The 22,489-nt window shown below is 41.9% G+C and overlaps 1 protein-coding gene across 3 annotated transcripts in view; it reads left to right on the forward strand.

The window, feature by feature from the left end:
* The window catches only part of tfcp2 (transcription factor CP2), a 128,498-nt gene that overhangs the window by 88,498 nt on the left and 17,511 nt on the right, over window positions 1-22,489 (forward strand). For 2 of the 3 annotated variants that reach the window (XM_043682045.2, XM_043682043.2), the window contains 5 exons: window positions 2,098-2,130; window positions 2,276-2,341; window positions 2,858-2,951; window positions 7,054-7,144; window positions 14,442-14,551. In XM_043682045.2, the coding sequence (XP_043537980.1) occupies window positions 2,098-2,130; window positions 2,276-2,341; window positions 2,858-2,951; window positions 7,054-7,144; window positions 14,442-14,551 (394 nt within the window). The remainder of the gene's footprint in view (window positions 1-2,097; window positions 2,131-2,275; window positions 2,342-2,857; window positions 2,952-7,053; window positions 7,145-14,441; window positions 14,552-22,489) is intronic. The other variant, XM_043682044.2, reaches the window with a different exon arrangement.

Genomic DNA, 22,489 nt, shown 5'->3' on the forward strand with positions numbered 1-22,489 from the left:
AGCTCTCAAACTGAATCAGACAGCACGCAGACAAGGGAATACACCTTCAGCTCCCTTAAGCACCACAGATATCTCCAAAGTCCTAAGGGCAGTTTCACAACCCAGCAATACCAAAACACCACAAAGAGCAGGACAGACAGGCACCAGCAAGGACATGCTCCAGGAACAGGACAATGGAAGCACCTCACCACTTCAGAGGAGACATTAACACCTACCTGTGAAGCTGAATGGAACCATGATACTGTCAGGATGTTGCATTGTGTGAAGGAACAGGACATTCATCTGATAAACTGTTTTACAATTAACATCCTTGCAACTAAATTATTCAATTTCCAGAAACATTGTAGTTTCCCATTTCTTAATCAGTGTCATTGTGCAGCATTACTATAAAACTGGTCTCATCCTTGGCTCTGGGATGAGAAATTCTGATCTACCTGTACAGACTGTCAGTTCTGTGTTAGCCTAGTCAATTTCTCTTCCAGTGATATAGCTTACAATAAACTGTTTGTCAATTTCACTTCCAGCTGTGTTTTGTGATCTCTAACCTATTGGGCAAATTTCTCCGACAGCAGACTAGTGCTATTTGCTCCTAAGCTTAAGGTTTTATTAGCAGTCAACCAATAGCCGTGCAAGTGTTCATTCTTTGGGATTCTTAAGCCTAGGTTTTTGTCCACCCAAGCTTTCTCTCTTAGACCGATATCCCACTTACACAAGTCCAGTGTAGAAAGAAACTACCTATGGCAATTTTTTTAGTGCTTTTGCTTGAAAACTTTAGTCATGTTGATAGTTTGCATGTGCTGAGCATTTGCACTAGCCAAGGAAAACCATCTAATCTGCTTTGTGTTTAGATGATTCCAGTAGCCATGAAATGTTCTGCCAGCACTGTGTGGCAGGATGTTTTTCAGATTTATACTCGAGTCGTGGCCTTGTGTTTTCCTCATTGTGATGAGAAAAGTCTGTCACCTTAAAATAAAGAGTTTGAGGCATAATCGCATTTTAACTCTTAAATCTATTGCAGGTGTTGACCTTGGATTAGGATGTAAGTTTTTAATCTCGCTTGATCTGGGGCAGTACTCAGAGTGCAGTGCAGCACTATTATAAGCTGTTAAAAAGTTAGCCCGTGTCTGCCTTGTTCAGGTGGGTTTGAAACATCTCGGGTACTGCGTGCAGGAGAACATCAGGTTAACCTAGTTATTCTTGCATTTGCGTTTGTGGTCTCCGCGCAAAAACAGCTGTAACTTTCACCTGGAGAATGACCAGTGTGCCTCAAAGTAATTAATTGTATGTAGAGAACTGAGATATAATAAATCTTGAGTATAAAGTGTGCATGTCCGATTGCTTTAATGACTAGTGTAATTCTTTTTTGAAAATGTGCTTGGGAGCAACTGATATAGAACTGCATTCTAGGTATCTGCTCTGTCATAGATGTCTGATTCTTTCAGTGGCAGCGTTCTTGTCTTTGAGCCTGTAGGTTGTGGGTTGAAGCCTCATTCCAGGAGTCAGGAGCACATAACATAGGACGGCACTTCAATTAGTACTGGTGGAGTGAAGCCTTTCAGTCGAACGATTAAACTGAATCCCTGTTTCCCTGTGCAAGTGGGTGCAAATGCTTCCTTGCATATTTGAAGAGCAAAGAGTTCTCCTGGTGTCCTGGTCATCACTTTTCCTCAAACAATACCAGCAAAATAGTTTGAATATTTATTGCATGTGCTGCTTGTGGTTGGTACCTTGCTGAGCGCAAATTGCTGCATTTGCTGATGTACATTTCAGAAGTAATTCAGTGTCTAAGTGCTTTCAAATTTAAAAAGTTGCAAGTTGCCATAAAATGCTATTTTTCTCTCTGCCTCTGACCTAATTGAATACAGTCCTAATCCAAAAATTTATTTTTTGTAAAGATGCCCCCAAGAATTTGTGCTGAGTCAGTAATTACTATTGTCCTGCTAATGGGAGAATTATTGAACTGATTATCCTATTTATTTGTCCACTCTCATTTCATTTCTCACACCAACGATAATTGGGATCTAAATTTGCATCAACTTCTCGATGGCTATTGGACGCTTTCAAAAAAATACCACTTCATGCTCTGTACAATTTCAGCTCAATAATTCTATTGAATTTTCACTAGATTTGGTAAGTGATTTTTTTTTTCTCATAAGATTTTTTGATTTCTTTCAATTTGTATACAAAGAAACTGTACATGCATGTGTACATGCATCCAAAGTGAAAATCACTTTTAGGTTTTTGCAGAAGTTCACAAGTAACTTTTTCTTGTCAGACACTGGGAACCTTTCGCAAGTGGGCTTGTCGGGAACTGTCCGTGTCTCCCGTCTCCGAAAATCAGGTAGGGGCTTTTGTTGCCAAAGTGCAAACAGACTCAATTTTGAGAGTTACGTTTAATGTTGCCCACAAGCACTGCTCTGAAGTTGGAGAGAGACCTTTGACCCCTCAATTTTGAGCAATTTAGCAAATGGTCATGTGACCAGAAAAAAAACTGATTCAAGCTATTGCTATTTAAGTGGGATTCCAATATATTTAATTATGACTTTTTTGATTTATCATTGTGGCAAAGGATTCCAGTTCTTTCACTCGCCAAATGTTGGGGTGAAGTAGCTAGTGTGGTGATATGTTAAATTTTGTATGGAACAATATGGACTGTAGTTTTCCCCTAGTTCGATAGTGCACCAAATGGCTCAGCTTAGCATCAAGGAAAGTCACTGACACCCATTGGTATGTGTGACTGAGTGACTCCAGTGGAGTTTGCACTCATCTTAGCCAGCTCCTAATGTACTCTTGGGTCATTGTATCTGTGTGTACATTTCAGGGCTCATGTCTAAGACTTGCAACTTTATTTTTGCAGAATCTGTTGCCAACAGCCACACCTCAGGACGCTCAGCAGTGGTTGCACAGAAATCGATTTTCTCCATACTGCAGGCTCTTCGCAAACTTCTCTGGTACCTTTTGCTTATTAACTTTTATTTGGGTGAAAATATTTAGCACAACTACCTGGGATGCAGGAATTGGTTGCAACACGTTCCTTTCATCTGGAGGATCTAGGTTTAGATTCAGTTGGGCAAGAAGAAGAAAGTCTTAGATCAAGGATCACCATGCTGCACTATGTTTGCAGCTTCTGCTAAGTTTCAGTAGTAAAATGCCCACAGCACCAACTTACCTTTTCCAATTTAATGTCAAGTTGCAGTGTTCAGTGGGATTTCAAGAGTGGCTTGTGTGGAAAATGGGCATGTTGCATTTCATTGCAGGTAAGCACCCCAATGAAGTCCAGATTATGAGGAGAAAGGACACTTGTTAAAGTGCCTGAGTGCCGCCTAGTAAGATTTTTGTTTAGAAAGGTGTCTAGCCATGGACTGCATAATATTGTCCAAATTGAAAAGAGTAGTGGAGACAAGTAGCTAATACCAAACTCTGCCTCTTCAAACTATAGGTTTTATTTGGAAGAAACAGTGGCTGAAGGGAAGAAAGGAATTTCAGCTTTAAAGTGAACCTCTGAAAGAATGAGTTTAGAGTAGATGTATTAGGTTCTAATTTAAACCTCATGAGTCTGAGAGGGGACAGTATAAGTAGTGCTTGGAGCTGAGAAGAGACTAAACCAATGTTGAGTGAACGGTGACATTAAGTGAGCGACCTGAAAGGTTAAGGTGGGATAGGGAATTAAAAGGCTTGATGTATGCGAAAAGATTTGTTTTCTGCACATTACCAGAAAAGGGGGAATTACATAGCTCTGGTAGCAGACAAGATGAGCTTAATTCGGACTGCAATTATTTCTTTCTAGACAGTGCGGAGACAAATATAGAAATACAAAATATTTTTAAGTGAACAGTTATAAGACGTCATCGACTGGAGAAATGTGATGACAATATTCAAAAAGGGTCAACAAGTCAGCAAAAATATTGAACTTTGGTTAGATCATGTTTGTATTGTTATGCACAGTACATTTTTTTTAATATTGTAAATAAGGTACGGGGCATAGTTTGAAAAAGCACAGAGCTTATGAAATTGATATCCAAAGTGCGGGTATACTGGTCATCAAGAAAACATAAAATGCAGAATAAAGGGGTGACTTAATAAAGATTTTTAAATGAGTGTTTGATAGTAAAGGCATAGAGATGTTTCCATTTAATGGAGTAATCCAAAGCTCGGAGTCTCCAATATATAAAGACAAGATGGTCATTTTGAAACCAAAAGGGAATTTGGGAGAATGAGACTCCATGTTCTTGCAAAGTATGAGATAAAATGATAACTTCTGTCCTACATCCCTCTATGATGCGAGGCGAAACTTCCTTGCCCAGAGAGTGGGCAAAATGTGGAATTTAGTACCAAATGGAGCGGTTGAAGCAAATAGTGCAGACACATTAAAGATGTAGCTGTGGAACACATGAGGGAGACAAGAATAGGTTATGCTGGTAGGGTTGGATTGAAAGGAATGTTGGAGATTTGTATAAAATGTTAACATTACCATTGACTAGTTGGAATGAATGGCTGACATGTGCTGTACATTCTATGTAAAACTATTCTACCTTCAATGGTTCACACAAGATTGTTGCTACAGGTTCTCTGAGCTCATCTAACTGCTAAACCGTCCTATCTACCAGTTTAGTTGAGTTTGTCTTGCTCTTGCCCATGATCCAGAGTGCCTCACATATTTGAGCATAATACTTGATGGTTTTGTAGAGAAAATGTTGTAATCTTTGGAGACACTTTGTCAGAAGAGATGTCAGTCAGGTCTTCTCTGCCTGTTCAGGTGGGTGATACTTGACACTCCAATGGTGTTGGAAGCAGACTACAAAGTAGCCACTATCCTAGCCAAAGTAGTTTCTCCAGCTAACACTACCAAAACATATTTTGTTTATTCATTTTGTCACGTGACACCTTCTGAAGTGAATGTGCGCAATTGCCTACATAACCAACATATTTCGAAAGTACGGAGTTGAATCAGTTGAATGTAATTTAGGTGCTGTATAAACTCAAGTTTTTATCCCATCTGATACAGAGACTCCAAGGTTTCCAATGCTTTGGAAGAGCTCCCTGGTGTTGCCAGAGTTTTGTTGTGGCAGGGGTGGGTAGTTCAGGAAACTGCTTTTGCGTATTCTGCCAAAGAGAACTTTATTTTAAAAAGGTCTCTGTAGAGCTTGTTCGTGCATTTTGTGTCAACTTTGCACTACTATAAGCATCCTTTCCTAAATCAGGAAGTTGTGGGTTGAAGCCCCATTCAAAGTACTCTCGCGCCATATAAAAGCGGTGTGTAATGTGTTGTGCCACCTTTCAGATGTGAGGCTAAGTGGTCCCTTGACTGTCAGCTCACATGGCATATAAGGTTCCATGGCACTATTAAGAAAGTGGAATTCTCCCCTGGTTAATGTTTGACAACTTGCACTACACAAACACTATTTGTTTTACTTCATTTAGTTGCTGTTTTTAAGACTTTACTATGCGCAAATTGGCGGCTGCATTTGCTTGCATAATGATTGCACTTCAAAAATTACCCTTGGTTGCAAAGCACTTTGGGCTATTTTGAGGGTGTTATGAAGCAGTATATTGAATAACATTCACTGTTCTTTCCATCTTATTGGTTAAGGAGCATCTATAGGTTCGCTGCCGTTGACTGAGCACTTGTCTGAACTGATGGAGACTTTGGTTGGTTTGAGAAAGCTGCCATTGACAGTCATCCTTTGTATTCATGTAATGCACCTGATTTCAAAATAAGTTGCTTGTGAAATAAACTGAGCAATCTGGCTCCACTTTTTCCCATTTACGAGCACTGCCCTACTTTGGAGCATAAGCACATAATCTAGGACTTTTTGTCTGGTTATGGGTGATGATTGGATTTTTGGAGTTGCAGCATTACAGCAGCGATGATAGATTCTTGGTCTATCTGTCTAGTTCTATGTGAAATAGACTGCAACACTGTTGGGAGAACAGGGAGATTTCCCTTTGTCCTGACTAGCATTCTTGCTTCAAACCAACACCACTAAAAAGATTCTTTAATTCGCAGTATGACTATGCGCAAATTGACTGCTGCATTTGCTTGCATAGCAACATTGACGGCACTTCAACATTACCTCCTATACAATGAAGCGCAGTGTTTTGCAACATCGTGAGAATGTGATGAGGTGCGATGTAAATGTGTTTTTGCCATCTGGACATACTTTGAAAACTTGAAGTCTTGGATTTTCATCTTTTGCTTTCTCTTTTTTTATTTCCCCTCTTCTCAATCAGACGAGATTAATGTGAACAATTCTTGAGTTTTTGCTGACTGTCTTCTGAGCTGCTCAGTGAGCCTTCATGTAGAATATATCTTTAGAATTTTATTCAAATTGGAAAGGTGGTGGTCACAAAACATGGAGACTTGAGCTTGTTCTTTGAACCTAAAAGTTTTTGGATACAGTTCAAGTGGGATTCATTTTCCATTCCAGCATTAAACTGATTTTTTTTTTAAAAATGTAGCTTTTATTTTCCTGGAGGTTGTTTTTGACCATCTCCAGGGGTTAGAAAGGAATATTTCAGGTTTGGCTACATATTTTTAAATAGCTTCTCAGAGGTTACGTGGTTACAAGGCAAAGTGAAGGTCATTACTATTGGGTTGGCGATCGGTAGACCAACCAGTCTTCTCTATCCACTTTTTTGGATTTTGTGGAAGAGAGTTAATAATGTGTTCAGGGCAGGTATAGCCCCAAACTGGTATTAATGTAACATGGATTTATATAGATCTATTGAGGAACATAATTTGTATAATTAGGTGATATTTTTTAAGATAAAATGTTTAAAGTGCTATTTTTACTTGAGTATTTTTTTTGAAGGAAGATACAGTGGCCTGAACTGGATGAGCAGGAAGTTAACTCTTAAGTATGCTGATCCATGAAGTAACTAACTATGCATACTAATTATGCAACCTGACCAATAATTCTTCCATATTTTCCAGTTAGACAAAATCATGGCAGTGTCTCACTGGAGCTTCATGGGATCAGTAGTACTGTGCAAATTTCTTCCATTTTGCAACACCACCAGAATGTTTTGAATTTATATTGCCTCCATCCACAGGTGGCGATCTGCTAAAGCTGACGAGAGATGACGTTATCCAAATATGTGGCCCTGCAGATGGAATCCGACTCTTCAATGCCCTCAAAGGAAGGTAAGTGTGCCTTGTGTTTCAGCTTCAAATGTATTGTACTAAACATTTTAATGTATAATATAGAACAGTGCAGCACAGGAACAGGCCCTTCGGCCCATCATATCTGCACCAACCAAGACGCCACCCCTCGCCTCCAACTCTTGTGAAAATAATCCAAGTTTGTTCAACCTCTCCTTATAGCCAATGCACTTCAAGCCAGGCAACATCTTGGCAAATCTCTTTTGCATCCTCTTCAAAGCTCCCACATACTTTCTGTAATGTGGTGGTCAGAACTGCGCACACAGCTCCAAGTGTGACCTCACTAAAACTTTATACAGCTACAATATGACTTGCCAACTTCTATACTCAGTGTCCTGCCCAATAAAGGCAAGCATGTCACATGTCTTCTTTACCACAAGCGGGTTATCCACTTTTGTTGCCACTTCCAGGGAGCTATGGACTTACACCCCAAGATCCCTCTGTTTATCAATACTCCTAAGGGTCCTGACATTTACTTTCCTCTTGCATTTGACCTCCCAAAATGCATCACCTCACAGTTGTCTGGATTTAAGCCTATCTGCCATTTCTCTGCCCAACTTTCCAACTAATCTATATCATGCTGTCTTTTGCCAACTTTCATCACTATGCACAGCTCCACCAATTTTCATGTCATCTGCAAACTTACTCATCACATCACCTATATTTTCATCCAAATTGAGAGATCTCACCCCCTGATTCTTGCAGGACACCACTGGTCACAGACCCCAGTCAGAAAACCAGCCCTCCACTTCTTCCCTCTGTTCTCTACGACCAACTCAATTTTGTATCCAACTTACTAGCTCACTGTGAATCCTGTGCAACTTAATCGTCAGGACCTTATCAAATGTTTTAGTAAAGTCCATATAGACAACATCCACTGTCCTACCCATGTCGCCATCTTCCAAAAAAAAACACTTGAGCATGTGAGATGAGACCTCCCTTGCATAAAGCTATGCTGATTATCCCTACTAAGTCCATTCTCTTCTTTTCCAATGCAAGTAAATCCTGTCCTTAATCTTTTTCAATAGATATAACCTTATATCTATTACCCTCTTTAAATTAGGAATCTTAATCTTTATACCTGCACCATTTGAAGTTAATACCACTTATATTCTTGAAACAACTTTCAGCTTCATATAAAAATGCAGGCTGGGAGAGCAGCTAGCTTGCCTTCAGCTGCCAGTTGAGGATGTTCACATATTCAAAGCATGTATGTTGTTTGAGGTAGCTGTTGCAATACTGCAAGAATACAATTGGATTTCCAAAAAGTATTCAATAAAGTGCCACATAAGAAAAGTTTTTGCAGAAGGTCAGAGCTCATGGTGTTGGAAATAATAGCGCAGAAAAAGGATTCGCTAACTACCGGGCAACGAAATTAGGATGATTGAGTCATTTTCATGTTAACAAATGCACTATAGTAGAGTGACTCAGGGATCAGTGTTAGGGCTTCAGATACTTAGAATCGACTAATGACTTGCATGTAGTGACCAACTCTTTTGTAGCCAGGTTTGTTGCTGATACAGAGATAAGTAGGAAAGCAAGTTGCGAAAAGGTAGATTGTTAGAGGTCTGTGTGCCATGGTGATGGTGAGATATGTGGCAGAATTGGACAAGATATCCAGTGATGCTTATCTCTATGTCGGAAGCATCCCACTTCATGTTTTATCTTTTTTGCTGAATGAGGCATTCACCAGGCAGTGGAGGATTATAACTTAATAATCAACTTGTTGACAGCTGAATATGCCTCTCAATATTCAGCTTCCTATCTTACCAAGCGTACCAAACAAGCTAGCCATTGTGAAATCTCTCCATGGATGTCAGAGCAGAAATCGGCCATGGAGTGTGTGACCAGCCTCCATGTTGCTCTTGGGACACAATCCATGGGTACCAGTTAAGTGTACTTCTTGTCCACAGGCACTGCCATCTGATGGGTGCCAAGAGGGCAATTCTCTGATCTACTTGCTGGATACTCTGGGAGCACAGACCTGCATCAGAGTGCTCCACCAACAAACATTGAAAGGCTGTTGCAAGTACACTTTGCACACAGACACAGGCACCCAGCTCACAGATTAGACCAAGCTGCATCTGAAGGCTGCTCATTTACGGTGGCAGTGGGCAGCACGGTGGCACAGTGGTTAGCACTGCTGCCTCACAGCGCCAGAGACCCGGGTTCAATTCCCACCTCAGGCGACTCTCTGTGTGGAGTTTGCACATTCTCCCTGTGTCTGCGTGAGTTTCCTCCAGGTGCTCCGGTTTCCTCCCACAGTCCAAAGATGTGCAGGTTAGGTGAATTGGCCATGCTAAATTGCCCGTAGTGTTAGGTGTAGGGGAATGGGTCTGGGCGGGTTGCTCTTCGGAGGGTCGGTGTGGACTTGTTGGGCTGAAGGGCCTGTTTCCACACTAAGTAATCTAAAAAGTAATCTAATATTAATGCTTGTTCACGTTGCCCCTCCTGGCTTACTGTTAGCATCCCTGCTTTGCCTCAATTAGCACAGTCACCCATCCAGACAGCTTACTTTGCTGGTTCAGTCAAGGGTGCAGACATCTTACACAGCAGAGTGCTGAATCAATCTCCTAGTTACACTATATGCCAGAGCTTAAATGGCAAGCACGTTGCAAGCAAATTGCCATAGCTCAAATTCTTAGCAAAATCCATCCAGGCACCCGTCAGTCACTGCTTCTGGCGAAGCAAATCGAAGGTCACCTCCAATCCCACTACAGGCTGCAGTGATCTCAGTCATTGTCTGTGTTTCTACAGCCCAGGGAGTAGGTCACAGTCAGTCCAACGGCTCCATAGCAATATCTGGGGGCAGGACTAATGTGATCAGGGGTCTGGACACTTCTCATCTGGTCAGGTCACTCAAGGGGATGCAACGCAGTCAGTCCATCGGGTTCATCCACAGGTGTTGAGGGAAAGGGGAGGGTGATGACCAGGGGAATGGCTGCAATGGGAGGAGAACTCACAAACCCATTCTTTGAGATGGGACTGTCGGAAGAGGGTAATCTGGAGGCTGTAAGGCATGGAAGATGACAACTGTGGATTTACAGAATCTGCAAGGGTTGAGCGGTTGACAATATGGTAAAGCATAGATGGGAAGGGGGTAATGTGGGAAGCAGTTGATCCACAGGAGCACCCTGGCTTCGAGGTGGGGAATGGAGAGTTGTGATGTGTGACCATCACTTTGTGGGGGTTGAGGGAGAACGGGCAGGTGAAGGCTCAAGTCAGTGGGTTGGGTGAGAACCTGGGGAGGCCCATGGTGTTCGTGGAAAGGGCGATCAGGAAAGAGATATTGATGTTCAATGCCCCTCAGCATTGTAGAGGTTAGAGGCTGGAAACCACTGGCCAGAGTGCACCCACTGTCGCCTTCCGTTGTACTGGATATCGAACGTGCGTGATGAGGAAAATAATAGCTGTGACCACACTGAGTGAATGGGATAGGTTTCTCAACCTTTTGAGGGATGGGCTGTAGGACCCACTGATTTGAGCTCCTTTAAAGGGAAACAATATTCTATATAGACCCAAACACTAAGTCTGACCCCAACAGGGTACAGACCTGGGACCCCTAATATCTGGTCGTTATAATACATTCCTGAGTTTTGAGAAGATTTGTAGCTCCGGTTGAGGTTCTGATTTTTTCCCCACCCCCTGAGAAAAAGAACAGGAAATGACATCACCACAGGAAATGGTGTCACCAACCCAAGGAAACCTAAACACAAAAAGCAGACCATATCATCAGTGCTGCTTCCAGAGGCTCACTGATGTTACGTCTGAAACCGAACCTTCCGGCTCAGCAAGCAAACCTACGTCCTCATGAAGCTAAGAGGTCTGAGTAGTGTGGCAGTCATTTTCGAGATGTCTTTGATGTAGGGGAGAGTGGCTAGGGTTTCTGGACATGTTTTGTCTGCTTGTTGGGGTTTGTTGCTGAGAAATCGGCAGACTGTGTTCGTTGGGTACCCATTCTTTTTGAATACACTGTATAGGTGATTTTCCTCTGCTTTTCATAGTTTCTCTGTGCTGCAGTGTTGGTGGCTCGTTGAAATACTGTTTGTTCTGCATCTCCCTACTCCAGACATTACTGACCGCCTCATTCATACCAAGGTTTTTGGGTGATTTGGAGGTGCTGGTGTTGGACTGGGCTGTACAAAGTTTAAAAATCACACACCAGGTTATAGTCCAACTGTTTTATTTGGAACCACTAGCTTTCGGAGCGCTGCTTCTTCATCGGGTGGTTGTGCCAAGAGGTACTGAGCCAGGGGAGGAACCAGCCTTCAGTCTTCTCTTGGGACACTCCAGAGGTCGGCAAGCCCTCCACCCTCTGATCTTTGGAGGTTCACACCAAGGAGGGTGAGAGAGAGAGAGAGACAAAGAAGGCAACCACCTGATGAAGGGGCAGTGCTCCGAAAGCTAGTGGGTCCAAATAAAACAGTTGGGCTATAACCTGGTGTGTGATTTTTAAACTTTGTACAGGCCAGTCCAACACCAGCACCTCCAAGGAGAATCTTATTGAAACACAAGATGCTGAGAGGGATCAACAACGCAGATGCTGAAGAGATATTTCCCTTCAGGTGTAATCTAGGACTCAGACTCAGTTTTGAAATAAAGGATTCTTCAGTTAAGATGAAAATGAGTTATTTCTCCCAGGCAAAATTTGTCTCTGCTGTCTTGAGTAAAGAATTCCAAAGCACACGCATGTGCACCCTCATGCTGGCAGTTTCCAATTGTGAACCACTTTTTTTTCCAAATTGTTATTGACTGAAAATATTCCTCTACTAATATAGGAAAGAAATTAGATATGTGCTTAAGTTCAGAAAGCTGCATGACGAGAAACATATGGCAATTCAAAATAATTTAAATTATCTTTCTCCCACTCAAGCTGTAAGAGATGGTCAGGAAGCCTTTTTTCAAAGTGATTTGCTCAACTTTTCACAATTATGAAATCATTTTTCTTCATGTTGGGAAAGACTCCCATTGCCTCCAATCTACTTGTGACCAAGTAAATGTTCACGCTGCTCACCATTTGTGGTGAACACAGCTCAAATTTTACAGCAGTCTTGTACAAGGTACTGGGGTGTATCCTGACCTCCTCAACGGTATGTATGTTGAAAGTTGAACAGTTATACATTACAAAGCTTGGGTTCAGCATTTGTTGTTTCGGGTCAATTCTCTGCATCATTGGCCTTTTGACATAGTGCTAGCATTTCATGAGGACGGGTGTGGAGGGTGGTGAGCATGCCAGTTTCCCGTCACTATTTTGGGAAGAGATAGGTAGGCTCTTAGGTAAATGGCTTTTGGGCTCCTTGTGGCATTGGGAACAAAAATATCTGCTGGGAGGTGTCCTCCCAATGATGGTCTGGGACGGCCAGTGCTCCAGGCTGCTTTGGGGTTCTTCCCATCTGGCTGGCACTGCTGCAGTCGGAGATTGCCCCAACCCCTTCACAACTTTGGCCCAATTGCTAAGGCCATTATGTTTAAGACCAATAAAAGTTGCGAAAAGGGTGCTGCCATTTTGCCACGTCCTCTCCCACAGGCTGAACTTCATTCTGCTGCTTTTACCAAACTGGAAAACCCCTAGCTTTGAGAACCTGCCCAACATCCTTAATTGGACAACAGTTAACATGCTGCAGCTATTATTTAGCCAGTGCATGGAGCATCACTGTTTCCCACACGGCGCAAAGTCAAGATCCTTGTTTGACCATGAGTATCAGGCCAAAATCCTGCTCATGATTTTCAAATTCAGAAAGCTTGATTAAAGTTCAAGGTTCTCCACAGGACAAGGCTGAAATTCTCCAAGTTGTGTTGCAGCTTTCACTATCTGTATGAGTTAATGTTTTCTAATCGGAGGAGTACCCAATTTTGTTTTCAATAGCTTTGCAGACAAAACTGCACATAATACTGAGATGAGTATATTTCCAGGTAGGATTGTGTTTTGACTTGATTTCTCCTTTTGAAACGTTGTGATACTGGAATAGTGTTTTTGAAGTTAATAAAATTAGAAGTATGTGGAATTAGTGGCAACCTTTTGATAGGAATTGGTAAGACTGTCGTACACAACTGGTAGTGAGTATTTCGAGGAGGGAAGCATTTGCATTCAATAGCACTTTACACGACGCAACCACAATGTCCTTATACACTTCCCAGCTAGCGAAGTACTTTTGAGGTATTGTGTGTGGATGGAAGCCATAAATTATACTTAGTGAGTGGTCAAAACTCTGGCAGATTGAGTTCAGTGTGGGGTGTGTAAGGCGAGCCACTTTAGACTAACAAAAGAGTTTTGGTTGTTTAAATGGTGAGCTGTTCAGAATTATGGAGGAGAAGCTGAATATTGGGGCTCGGATGTAAAAGAAAACCACTACAGATCAGTGAACAAGTACAAACAATTTAAAAAGCAAATTGGATGTTGACTGTTATCCAATGAGGGCTACAATACACAGGGAAGAAATGAGAGTTCAGCTGTACAGAATTCTGGTGGCATCCTATCTGGAGTAACCATTTTCTGTTCTGGTACCAGACCTCAAAGTGGGAATAGCAGCCTAGGCGGAGGTGCAGTTAAGTGGGCTACCAAATAAGTTGGAGAAAGTGAGGTCTGCAGATGCTAGAGATCAAAGTTGAAACTTTATTGCTGGAACAGCACAGCAGGTCAGGCAGCATCCAGGGAACAGGAGATTCGACGTTTCGGGCACAGGCCCTTCTTCAGGAATGGCCTGAAGAAGGGCCTGTGCCCGAAACGTCGAATCTCCTGTTCCCTGGATGCTGCCTGACCTGCTGTGCTGTTCCAGCAATAAAGTACCAAATAAGTTGAGTAAGCTCGGTTTGATTTCCTTAAGCTATATTCAAAGGCCAGTAGATATCTAGAACTCACTTTCTCCTCCTTCCTCAGCATGCCCCACACCACGCCGCCTTTAAAAAAAATCTATTGCGACTGGGTCAATTGAAAGTTTGCAAACTAATATTTTAGCCTGAAGATGGTGGGAACCCCACCTGGCTGTAACACCTAATTTAGGTCAGAACATTCTAGTTCTAGAACAAAGGCAGGTAGTATGGTATTAAAGTGCAGACCAGTTGTGATCTAACTGGTGGACTGACTTGAGGCTGCAAGACTAGTTCCTGGTTCTATTTTATATTATTTTGGATTTGGATTTTGTCTTGTGATGAGTAGCTTAGGAACCAGTCATCTCTTTTTATTAATTCTCATGCTAAGCTTTTTTATATTTTTTTATCGTGAACGTTTTTCAGTTCATTACATTCATTCCAGTGTAATAATTCATATTTTTCCCTTCAGGATGGTCAGACCAAGGCTGACGATTTATGTTTGTCAGGAATTACAACAAATTCGAGAGCAGCAGCAACATAAACATGAAAATGGTGATTCTGTAAGCTGTTCTTTCTATGGTAAGTAAATTTGTGTACAGTCAGTTCTTCTATATCCTGCATTACAAAAAAATCACATTTTAGAAACAGCGCTTAGTGTTGGCGATGTAATCACGTTCCAGCCAATGCATGTTTTAAAAGTTTGCACTTTAGAAACTGCATCTCCAATATGTCAATCATGTTACAGCGAATTCACATTAACACAATGCATGTTATAAGCAGAACAACCCGTACCACACTCTAACATACTGAAATCAATTTCATTTGCCATGCTTTGTGCAGGCTTGTCTGGTGGGGGATAAAATGCTCCTCCTTTTGTGTATGCATGTATGACATGCAAACCTCTACTTCAAAAGAGGCTGATAGTTCTTTGAAAATTGCATCACAGGTACATAGGGTGGTTTTAAAAAAGTTTGGCATGCTTGCCTTTGTTGCTCAGACCATTGAGTGTATGAGTTGGGATGTCATGTCGCCGTTGTACAGGATGTTGGTGAAGCCACTTTTGGAGTACTGTTGCAGTTCTGGTTGCCCTGCGAGAAAAGATTTAAGGGCATGTTACCGGTACTTGAGGGTTTGAGTTATGAGAGGCTGGTTACATTGGGACGACTTTTCACTGGGAGCTTAGGAGGTTGCGGGGTGACTTTTTTTTAGAGGCTTATAAAATCATTAGGGGAATAGGGTAAATAACAAAGGCTTTCCCCAAGGGTAGGGGTGATGAAAATTAGGAGACATATTTTTAAGGTGGCTGGAAAAAGATTTAAAAGGGGCCTCAGGGTCAACTTTTTCCACACACAAGGTGGTTGTATGTGGAATGAACTGTCAGAGGAAGTGATCGATGCAGGGGCAGTTGCAACATTTAAAAGACATTTGGACAGGTAAGTTGATAAGTTTAGAGGGATATGGACCAAATGCAGGTAAATGGGACCGGTTCAGCGTGGAAAGTTGGTCAGCTGTATGAGTCTGACTGTAAGAATTGTTTGCTTTTCAACACTCTCCCTTGGAGCAGGCCCATTCTTGGCCACGAGTTTTAAAGTGCGCAGTTGTGAAGAGTTGTGACTCTGCCTTAAAACTATTCATCTGGAACATTCTATTTTGCGTGTGTGTTTACCCTTGTGCTATTGTCTTGTCTGTTTGAATTTGGAAGGCTCATTGATTTCCCATGGCTATTCTTAGCTCAGGTCAGCTCCCTGTTATATTTTGGATTTTTGCCTGACTGTAAGTATGAGTAAACCCAAAAACTCATGATAAAAGCTAACTGAAAAATAACAGACTAGAGGTGAAGAATCCAGGAGGTTCATGTTCTTATCTATTTTATCTTGGGATTATTGTCATTGCTTCCATATCCATCTATAGAGAGTTAATTTGCTGATGTTGGACAAGGCACCTGCACTGCAACACCACACACACCATCTACACAGTGCTTGTGTTTAAAGCATATGTTGTGGGTCTTATTGTTTGACTTGGTAGTAATTTTGATTGAGTCAGAATGCTCTGTTGGAAGCACATTTCAGATCTCAACGCAATTTCAGCTGAGATTTCAACACTGCACTATTTGCTGTATTGCTCATCCTTCCTTCTGATGTGATAAATGGAGGATTCATTGCCTTTGCAGGTTGATGTTAACTATGCTGTGTCACTAGTCAAACAACAAGGAGCTCTTCCCATGTCCTTGCCAACGTTCTTTCCTCAAACAGGGTAAATAATCCTGAGGTGAGGGATTCAAAACCCACAGTGGCAGCTGGTGGAATTTAAATTCACAGAATCAATAAATTTGGAATTAAAAGCTCAATAGATTGACTGACTGAGAAACTAATGGTTTTCATTTAAAAAGAAAACCCATCTTGTTCACAGGCATACCTTAGAGAAGGATATCTGTGTTTTTCCTTGGTTTGCCTGATATGTGACACAGTCCCACAGCGATGTGGCTGGCTCTATTTTAATTGTCCTCTGCATCAATCCGTAATAGCCAATCATGAGGTCCATTAATAAAACCAGACAGGAACCTGGCATCAATCTAGGTACAAAAGTGACAAAGGCTGCCACCTACTTGCGGAACGTTTCAGAGAACACCTCTGGGACACCCGGACCAACCAACCCAACCACCCTGTAGCTCAACATTTCAATTCCCCCTCCCACTCCACCAAGGATATGCAGGTCTTTGGACTCCTCCATCGTCAGACCACAACGAAACGACGGTTGGAGGAAGAACGCCTCATCTTCCGGCTAGGAACCCTCCAACCACAAGGCATGAACTCGGATTTCACCAGTTTCCTCATTTCCCCTCCCCCCACCCTGTCTCAGTCAAATCCATCAAATTCAGCACCGCCTTCCTAACCTGAGATCTTCTTCCCGACCTCTCCGCCCCCACCCCAGTCTGACCTATCACCCTCACCTTGACCTCTTTCCACCTATCACATTTCTGACGCCCCTCTCCCAAGTCCCTCCTCCCTACCTTTTATCTTAGCCTGCTGGACAAACTTTCCCCATTCCTGAAGAAGGGCTTATGCCCGAAACGTCGATTCTCCTGTTCCCTGGATGCTGCCTGACCTGCGCTTTTCCAGCAACACATTTCCAGCTCTGATCTCCAGCATCTGCAGACCTCACTTTCTCCTCAAAGGCTACCACCTACCCAGTCACCTCTGCAAGGTGGTCCTCCTCCTAACCCCTCAGTAACTTGGAGATGATAAAAGTGTATGCCTGATATAAGTAGCTTGAAGATTATTGTAAAAGTAGAAAGCCTGTAGTTAGAGACAACTGAGCAACCCAAATGTTCTTAAGCTACATGGGGTAGTTGTTTAGTAGTTAGCAGTATATCATTGAGTATTTCCATCTGTTAAGTAAGTTTGTCTCTGAAGTAGAGGGCACCTCAAACAATGAAATGTGTCTCCTGACAAGTTGCAAAGAGGGTGAAATGAGGCAAAAAATAACGCGTGTCAGACCCCAAAATTGTGACAGTTACATGCAGTAAATGTAAGGGTAAAATTTCAAGGGGAAAAAAAATTTGAAGAAAATTCTGCCCAGTCAAGTGAAGACAAATCCAAATGTTTTATGTGTGTGCTAAGGGCAGAACAATAAGAAAAGAGTAAGGCCTCAAAGAGCCACAAAAGATGCATGTAAGTAAGGTTCTTTAATGAATGTCTGCAAGGTTACCTTCATGAAATGAGACTGATGATTGCATTGAGGAAGGTGAATCTGAACTACTTGATAGAAAACAAAAACTTTGTATGAGGGTGGATATTACAAACATATGAATTGGAAGCAGGAGGAAGCCATTCAGCCCCTCTAACCAGCACTGCTAATCAATAAGATTAAAGTCACATTCCGATCAGTCTTAATTACATGTCTCTACTTACTCATGATAACCTTTGACTCCCTTGTTAGTCAAGAATGTACCTATTTCTGCCATAAATATATTCAATAACTCCCACCTCCTCCATTCTCTCGGGAAGAAAGTTACAACGTCTCCCATCCTTTGGAGACAGAGAAAATCCTCAACATCTCCCTGTTAAATGTGAGGCACCTTAGTTATAAATTGTGTTGCCTAGTTCTAGTCTCTCAAACATTCTTTTTAGGATCCAGTCTAAGACACCTCAGGATCTTGTGTTTAAATAAGATCCCCTCTCGTTTTTCTAAACTCCTATAGATTCAGGCCCAATCTGGGGGACAGTTGGAGATATGGGTAGCACGCAAGGGGGTGATCTCTGAAAGCAATTCTCTTGCCCTTGATCCCCACTGCGCAAGGAGCGAAAGAAACCTTAATGCTAGATCCTCTGAGGAGTTTGCCTCAACTGGTAGACTTCAGGACCTAGAAGCTGCTGGCTGGCAGCTTCTGTGTCGATTTCTGAATTGGGCAAGATACTCTACCTTCCTTGTTTCTCTGCTTTTGGTGCACTTATTGGATCAGTCTTAGCAGTGGGTGTGGCCAGTTAGCTAGTTTTCACTCTTGGAAAATATATGGGCAAAAGTCTGCTCTGAGTGTTAGGCCACATCTTTATACAACTGCAGCAAAACATACTTATTTTTCTATTCCACTCCACTTGCAATAAATGCTAGTATTCCATTTGCCATCCTTATCACTTGCTGTACCTGCATGTTAGCATTGTGATGAATGTACCAGGATGCACAGATTCCTCTGTCCCTCAGAGTTGTGCAATCCCTCTCCATTAAATAATATGCTCCTTTCTTAATCTTCCTGCCAAAGAGGACCAGCTCACAGTTATCCATAATTTACCCTATCTGCCAAAGTTTTAGTATGTCAAAATCCTCTGGAGACTCCTGATCACAATTTCCCTATTATCCTTTTGTCATCAGCAACTTTAGTAATCATGTATTTGTTCCCTTCATTTAATAAATAATTGATGTAAACTGCAAATAATTGGGGTCTAACAGTGATTCCTGTGGCTCACTACTTGTCACATCCTGCCAACCTGAAAATGACCAATTTATGCCCACACCCTGCTTATTTGCCAACCAGTCCTTAGTGTTAATACTTTACTTGCGTGGTAATTTTTGTGGCATCCTGTCAAATGCCATTTGGAAATCGAAGTGCAGTGCATCCACCGGTTCTCCTTTATCTGGGTAGCCTGTTGCTTCAAAAGACTCCGCGTTTGACTAATTTATTATTCTTTTACAATGGCATGTCAAGTCTGTCAGATTACATTAAGATTTTCTAAGTCTCTCAACAGATTCCAACAATGTTAGGCTAACTGACCTGTAGGTTCCTGAATTTAGTGTCTGACTTTTCTTGAGTAAAGCACATTTGCTATTTTTTTCCAATCTTCTGGGGCCTTTTTACTGAATCTAGGGAGCTTTAGAAATTAAAAACCAATGCACATGCTATCTTAGTAACCACTTTTTCTAAAACTCTAGGATGCAGGCCATCAGGACTAGGGGTCTTGTAAGGATTTGACATCTTTGAAAGTAGATAAATCAATAGACCTGGACAAAATATGACCCAGGTTGTTTGAAGAAACGACGGAGGTAATTACAACAGGTCAGGTCATACGTTTCAATCTTCCTTGAATTCAGGAACCATACCAAAGATTTGAAGGTTTGCCAATATTGTATGGTTCAAAATGGGAGGAAGACATAATCAAAATAATATAAGCCAATTAGCTTAACTTTCTTTATGGGCAAATTATTGGAAATCATTTTGACGGGCAGTCTAAAACCTTTTTTAGAAAAGCTTAACTGAATGAAGATACATCAGCCTGATTTTGATGGAAGATCACTATCTGACCAGCTTAATTGAATATTTTGGTGTGGTGACAAGTAGGTGGTTGAGAGTAATATAGACTTGGACTTGGGCTTCAGTAGTGTTATTGTTAAGGTCCCACATGGTATTGGAGCGATCAAGATCTAAAGCACTGAAAAAGGCCTTTCAGCCCTTCAAGTCTACACTAGTTAAAAACAGCCAACTAACTAGTCTTGTCCCATTTCCAGCACTTGACCTGCAGCCTGAATGCCTTGTGTACAGCTCAATACTCCCTTAATATTATGAAGGTTGCTGCCTCTACCACCCTTAGCTCCAGATTCCATCAACCCTTTGGTTTAGAAACAAGCTTTTCCTCTCATCTCCTGTAAACCTCCTGACCTTTACCTTAAATCTATGTTCCCTGGTCATTGATCCCTCCACCAAGAGGAAAGGTTTCTTCCTGTCTATGGCCCCTATAATATTATACATCTGAATCATGTCTCCTCTCACCCCTTTCTCCCTCCCCCACCCACACACACACACACAGTTTTCTCTCTTCCATAGAAGAAAACCCCAGTCTGTTCAATCTTTCCTCTTCAGAGAAACTCTCCAGTCCAGGCGATATCCTGGTAAGTTTCCATCTGCACCCTCCCCAGTGCTGTCATATCCCTCCTATAATGTGGATTCCGGAACTGTACATTATACTCTGTCTATGGCCTGACCAATGTTTTGTACAGTTCCAGCATAACAACTTTGTTCCAAAATTGTGTCTAGGCTAATAAAAGTTAGCCTTTGTTATGTATGCTGCCTTAACCACTTTATCTACCTGTCCTGCTACCTTAAGGGGCTGGTGTACATATGCACCAAGGTCCTTCTGGTCCTCTCTGCTTCTCAGGATCTTCCCGTTCATCATATATTCTCTGCCTTGTTTGTCCTGCCCAAGTACATCACTTTAAACTTATCCAGATTTCATTCCATTTGGCACTGTCAGTTCCTCTGACCAGCCCATCTACAGCCGCTTGTAATCTAAGGCTATTCTATATTCAAGTCTAAATAGTTTATATAAACCACAAACAACGAGGGTCCCAATACTGATCTCTTTGGGACCCCACAGGACTCAGGATACCAGTCTGAAAAACACCCACTGACCATCACCCGCTGCTTCCTGCCATTCAGCTAATTCTGGATCCAATTTATCAACTTCCCTTGGATCCCATGGGCTCTTAGTTTTGCCGTCGTAGCGCCCTTACCTACACACCTGGTCACATCTTCGAAAAATTCAATCAAATCATTCCCCTTAACAAAACCTGAGTAATCCCTGCCTCTCCAAATATAGATTAATTTTGTCCCCCAGAATTGCCTCCAATAGCTTTCTCACTACTAAAGTTAGATTGACCAGCCTATAGTTTCCTGGTTTATCTCTTGCTCCTTTCTTGAATAATGGCACCACATTAGTTGACCTCCAGTCCTGTGGCACCTATCCTGTGGCCAACGAGGAATTGAAAACTATTGCCAGTATTCCTGCTATTTCCTCCCTTGCCTCACTCAACACCCTGGGATATATGTCACTCAGCCCTAGAGATTTATCTACTTTTAAGCCTGTCTGACCACTCAAACTCCTGTCAATTGTAACTACTTTAATTATATTGCAGTCCTTCTCCCTGACTTCTATACCTATATCATCCCTATCACAAGTGAGCACCAGCACAAAGCATTGATTTGGAACCTTACCTATATCCTCTGGCTCCATGCACACACTACCACTGTGATCCTGAATGGGCCCTACTCTTTCTCTAGTTGTCCTTTTTGTCCTTAATGTACTTGTAATATTTTAAGATTTTCCTTTATTTTACCTACCATTATCCTTTCATATCCCATTTTGGACACCTGATTTCCTTTTTAACTTGTCGCATTCTTTACTCCTCGAGGACTTCTGATTTTGAGCCCTTGGTATCTGCCATCAGCCTCCCTTTTTCTCTTTATCCAATCTTGAATCCCTTTTCATCTATGGTTTTCTGGGCAATGAAGTAAAAGTCCTTTATATTAAGTGGCAAATGTGATGCAAAATTGACTTAGTGGCTGGAACCAGAGGTTATTACACTTATGGCTCTGTTCTCAACTCCTTGTGTTTTGTAGTTTTATTCTGAAAGATTTAAACACCAAAGTAGGGGCCATGACGACCAATTTTTGGAAATCTGTAAATTTCTTTACATGGCTGACTGTCTGTGGGAAAGCTTTAGCCTGTAGAAAGGTAGCGATGGCCTGACCAGTTGGACAGAAAAGTGGAAAATAGGTCTCAATCTTAAAATTGGAGGTGGAAGGAGGCAAGGCAGCGCAGAATAAATGAGAGATAGTAGAGGAACTGAGCAATCTTGGACTGTGTGCCCACTGATTCTTAATTGTAGCAGGAGAGGTTAAGAGCGTATCAATCTTCATAGAGACCAATAAACTAAAAAAACCAAATTTACAGGATATTGGTTAAGCCATTTTTAGAATACTTTGTTCAATTCTGGTGTCCCTGCTATACAAAGGATGTTAAACTTGAAAGGGTTCGTAAAGATTTACAAGACTGTTGCTGGAATTGCAGGGTTTGAGCGAGAGGAAGATGCTGATTGGCTGGAGCTATTTTCCCTCGAGCGTCAAAACACGAGGGGCATGAATAGGGTGAATAGACAAGATCTTTTTTCTGGGGTGGGGGAGCCAAAAACTACAGGGCATCAGTTTAAGGTGAGAGGGGAGAGATTTAAAGGGGCAAGTTTTTCATG

This window comes from Chiloscyllium plagiosum, unplaced genomic scaffold (assembly GCF_037043375.1).
Source record: "Chiloscyllium plagiosum isolate Xiang-an unplaced genomic scaffold, Cpla_swu_hap1 HiC_scaffold_53X, whole genome shotgun sequence".
NCBI classification, from domain to species: domain Eukaryota; kingdom Metazoa; phylum Chordata; class Chondrichthyes; order Orectolobiformes; family Hemiscylliidae; genus Chiloscyllium; species Chiloscyllium plagiosum.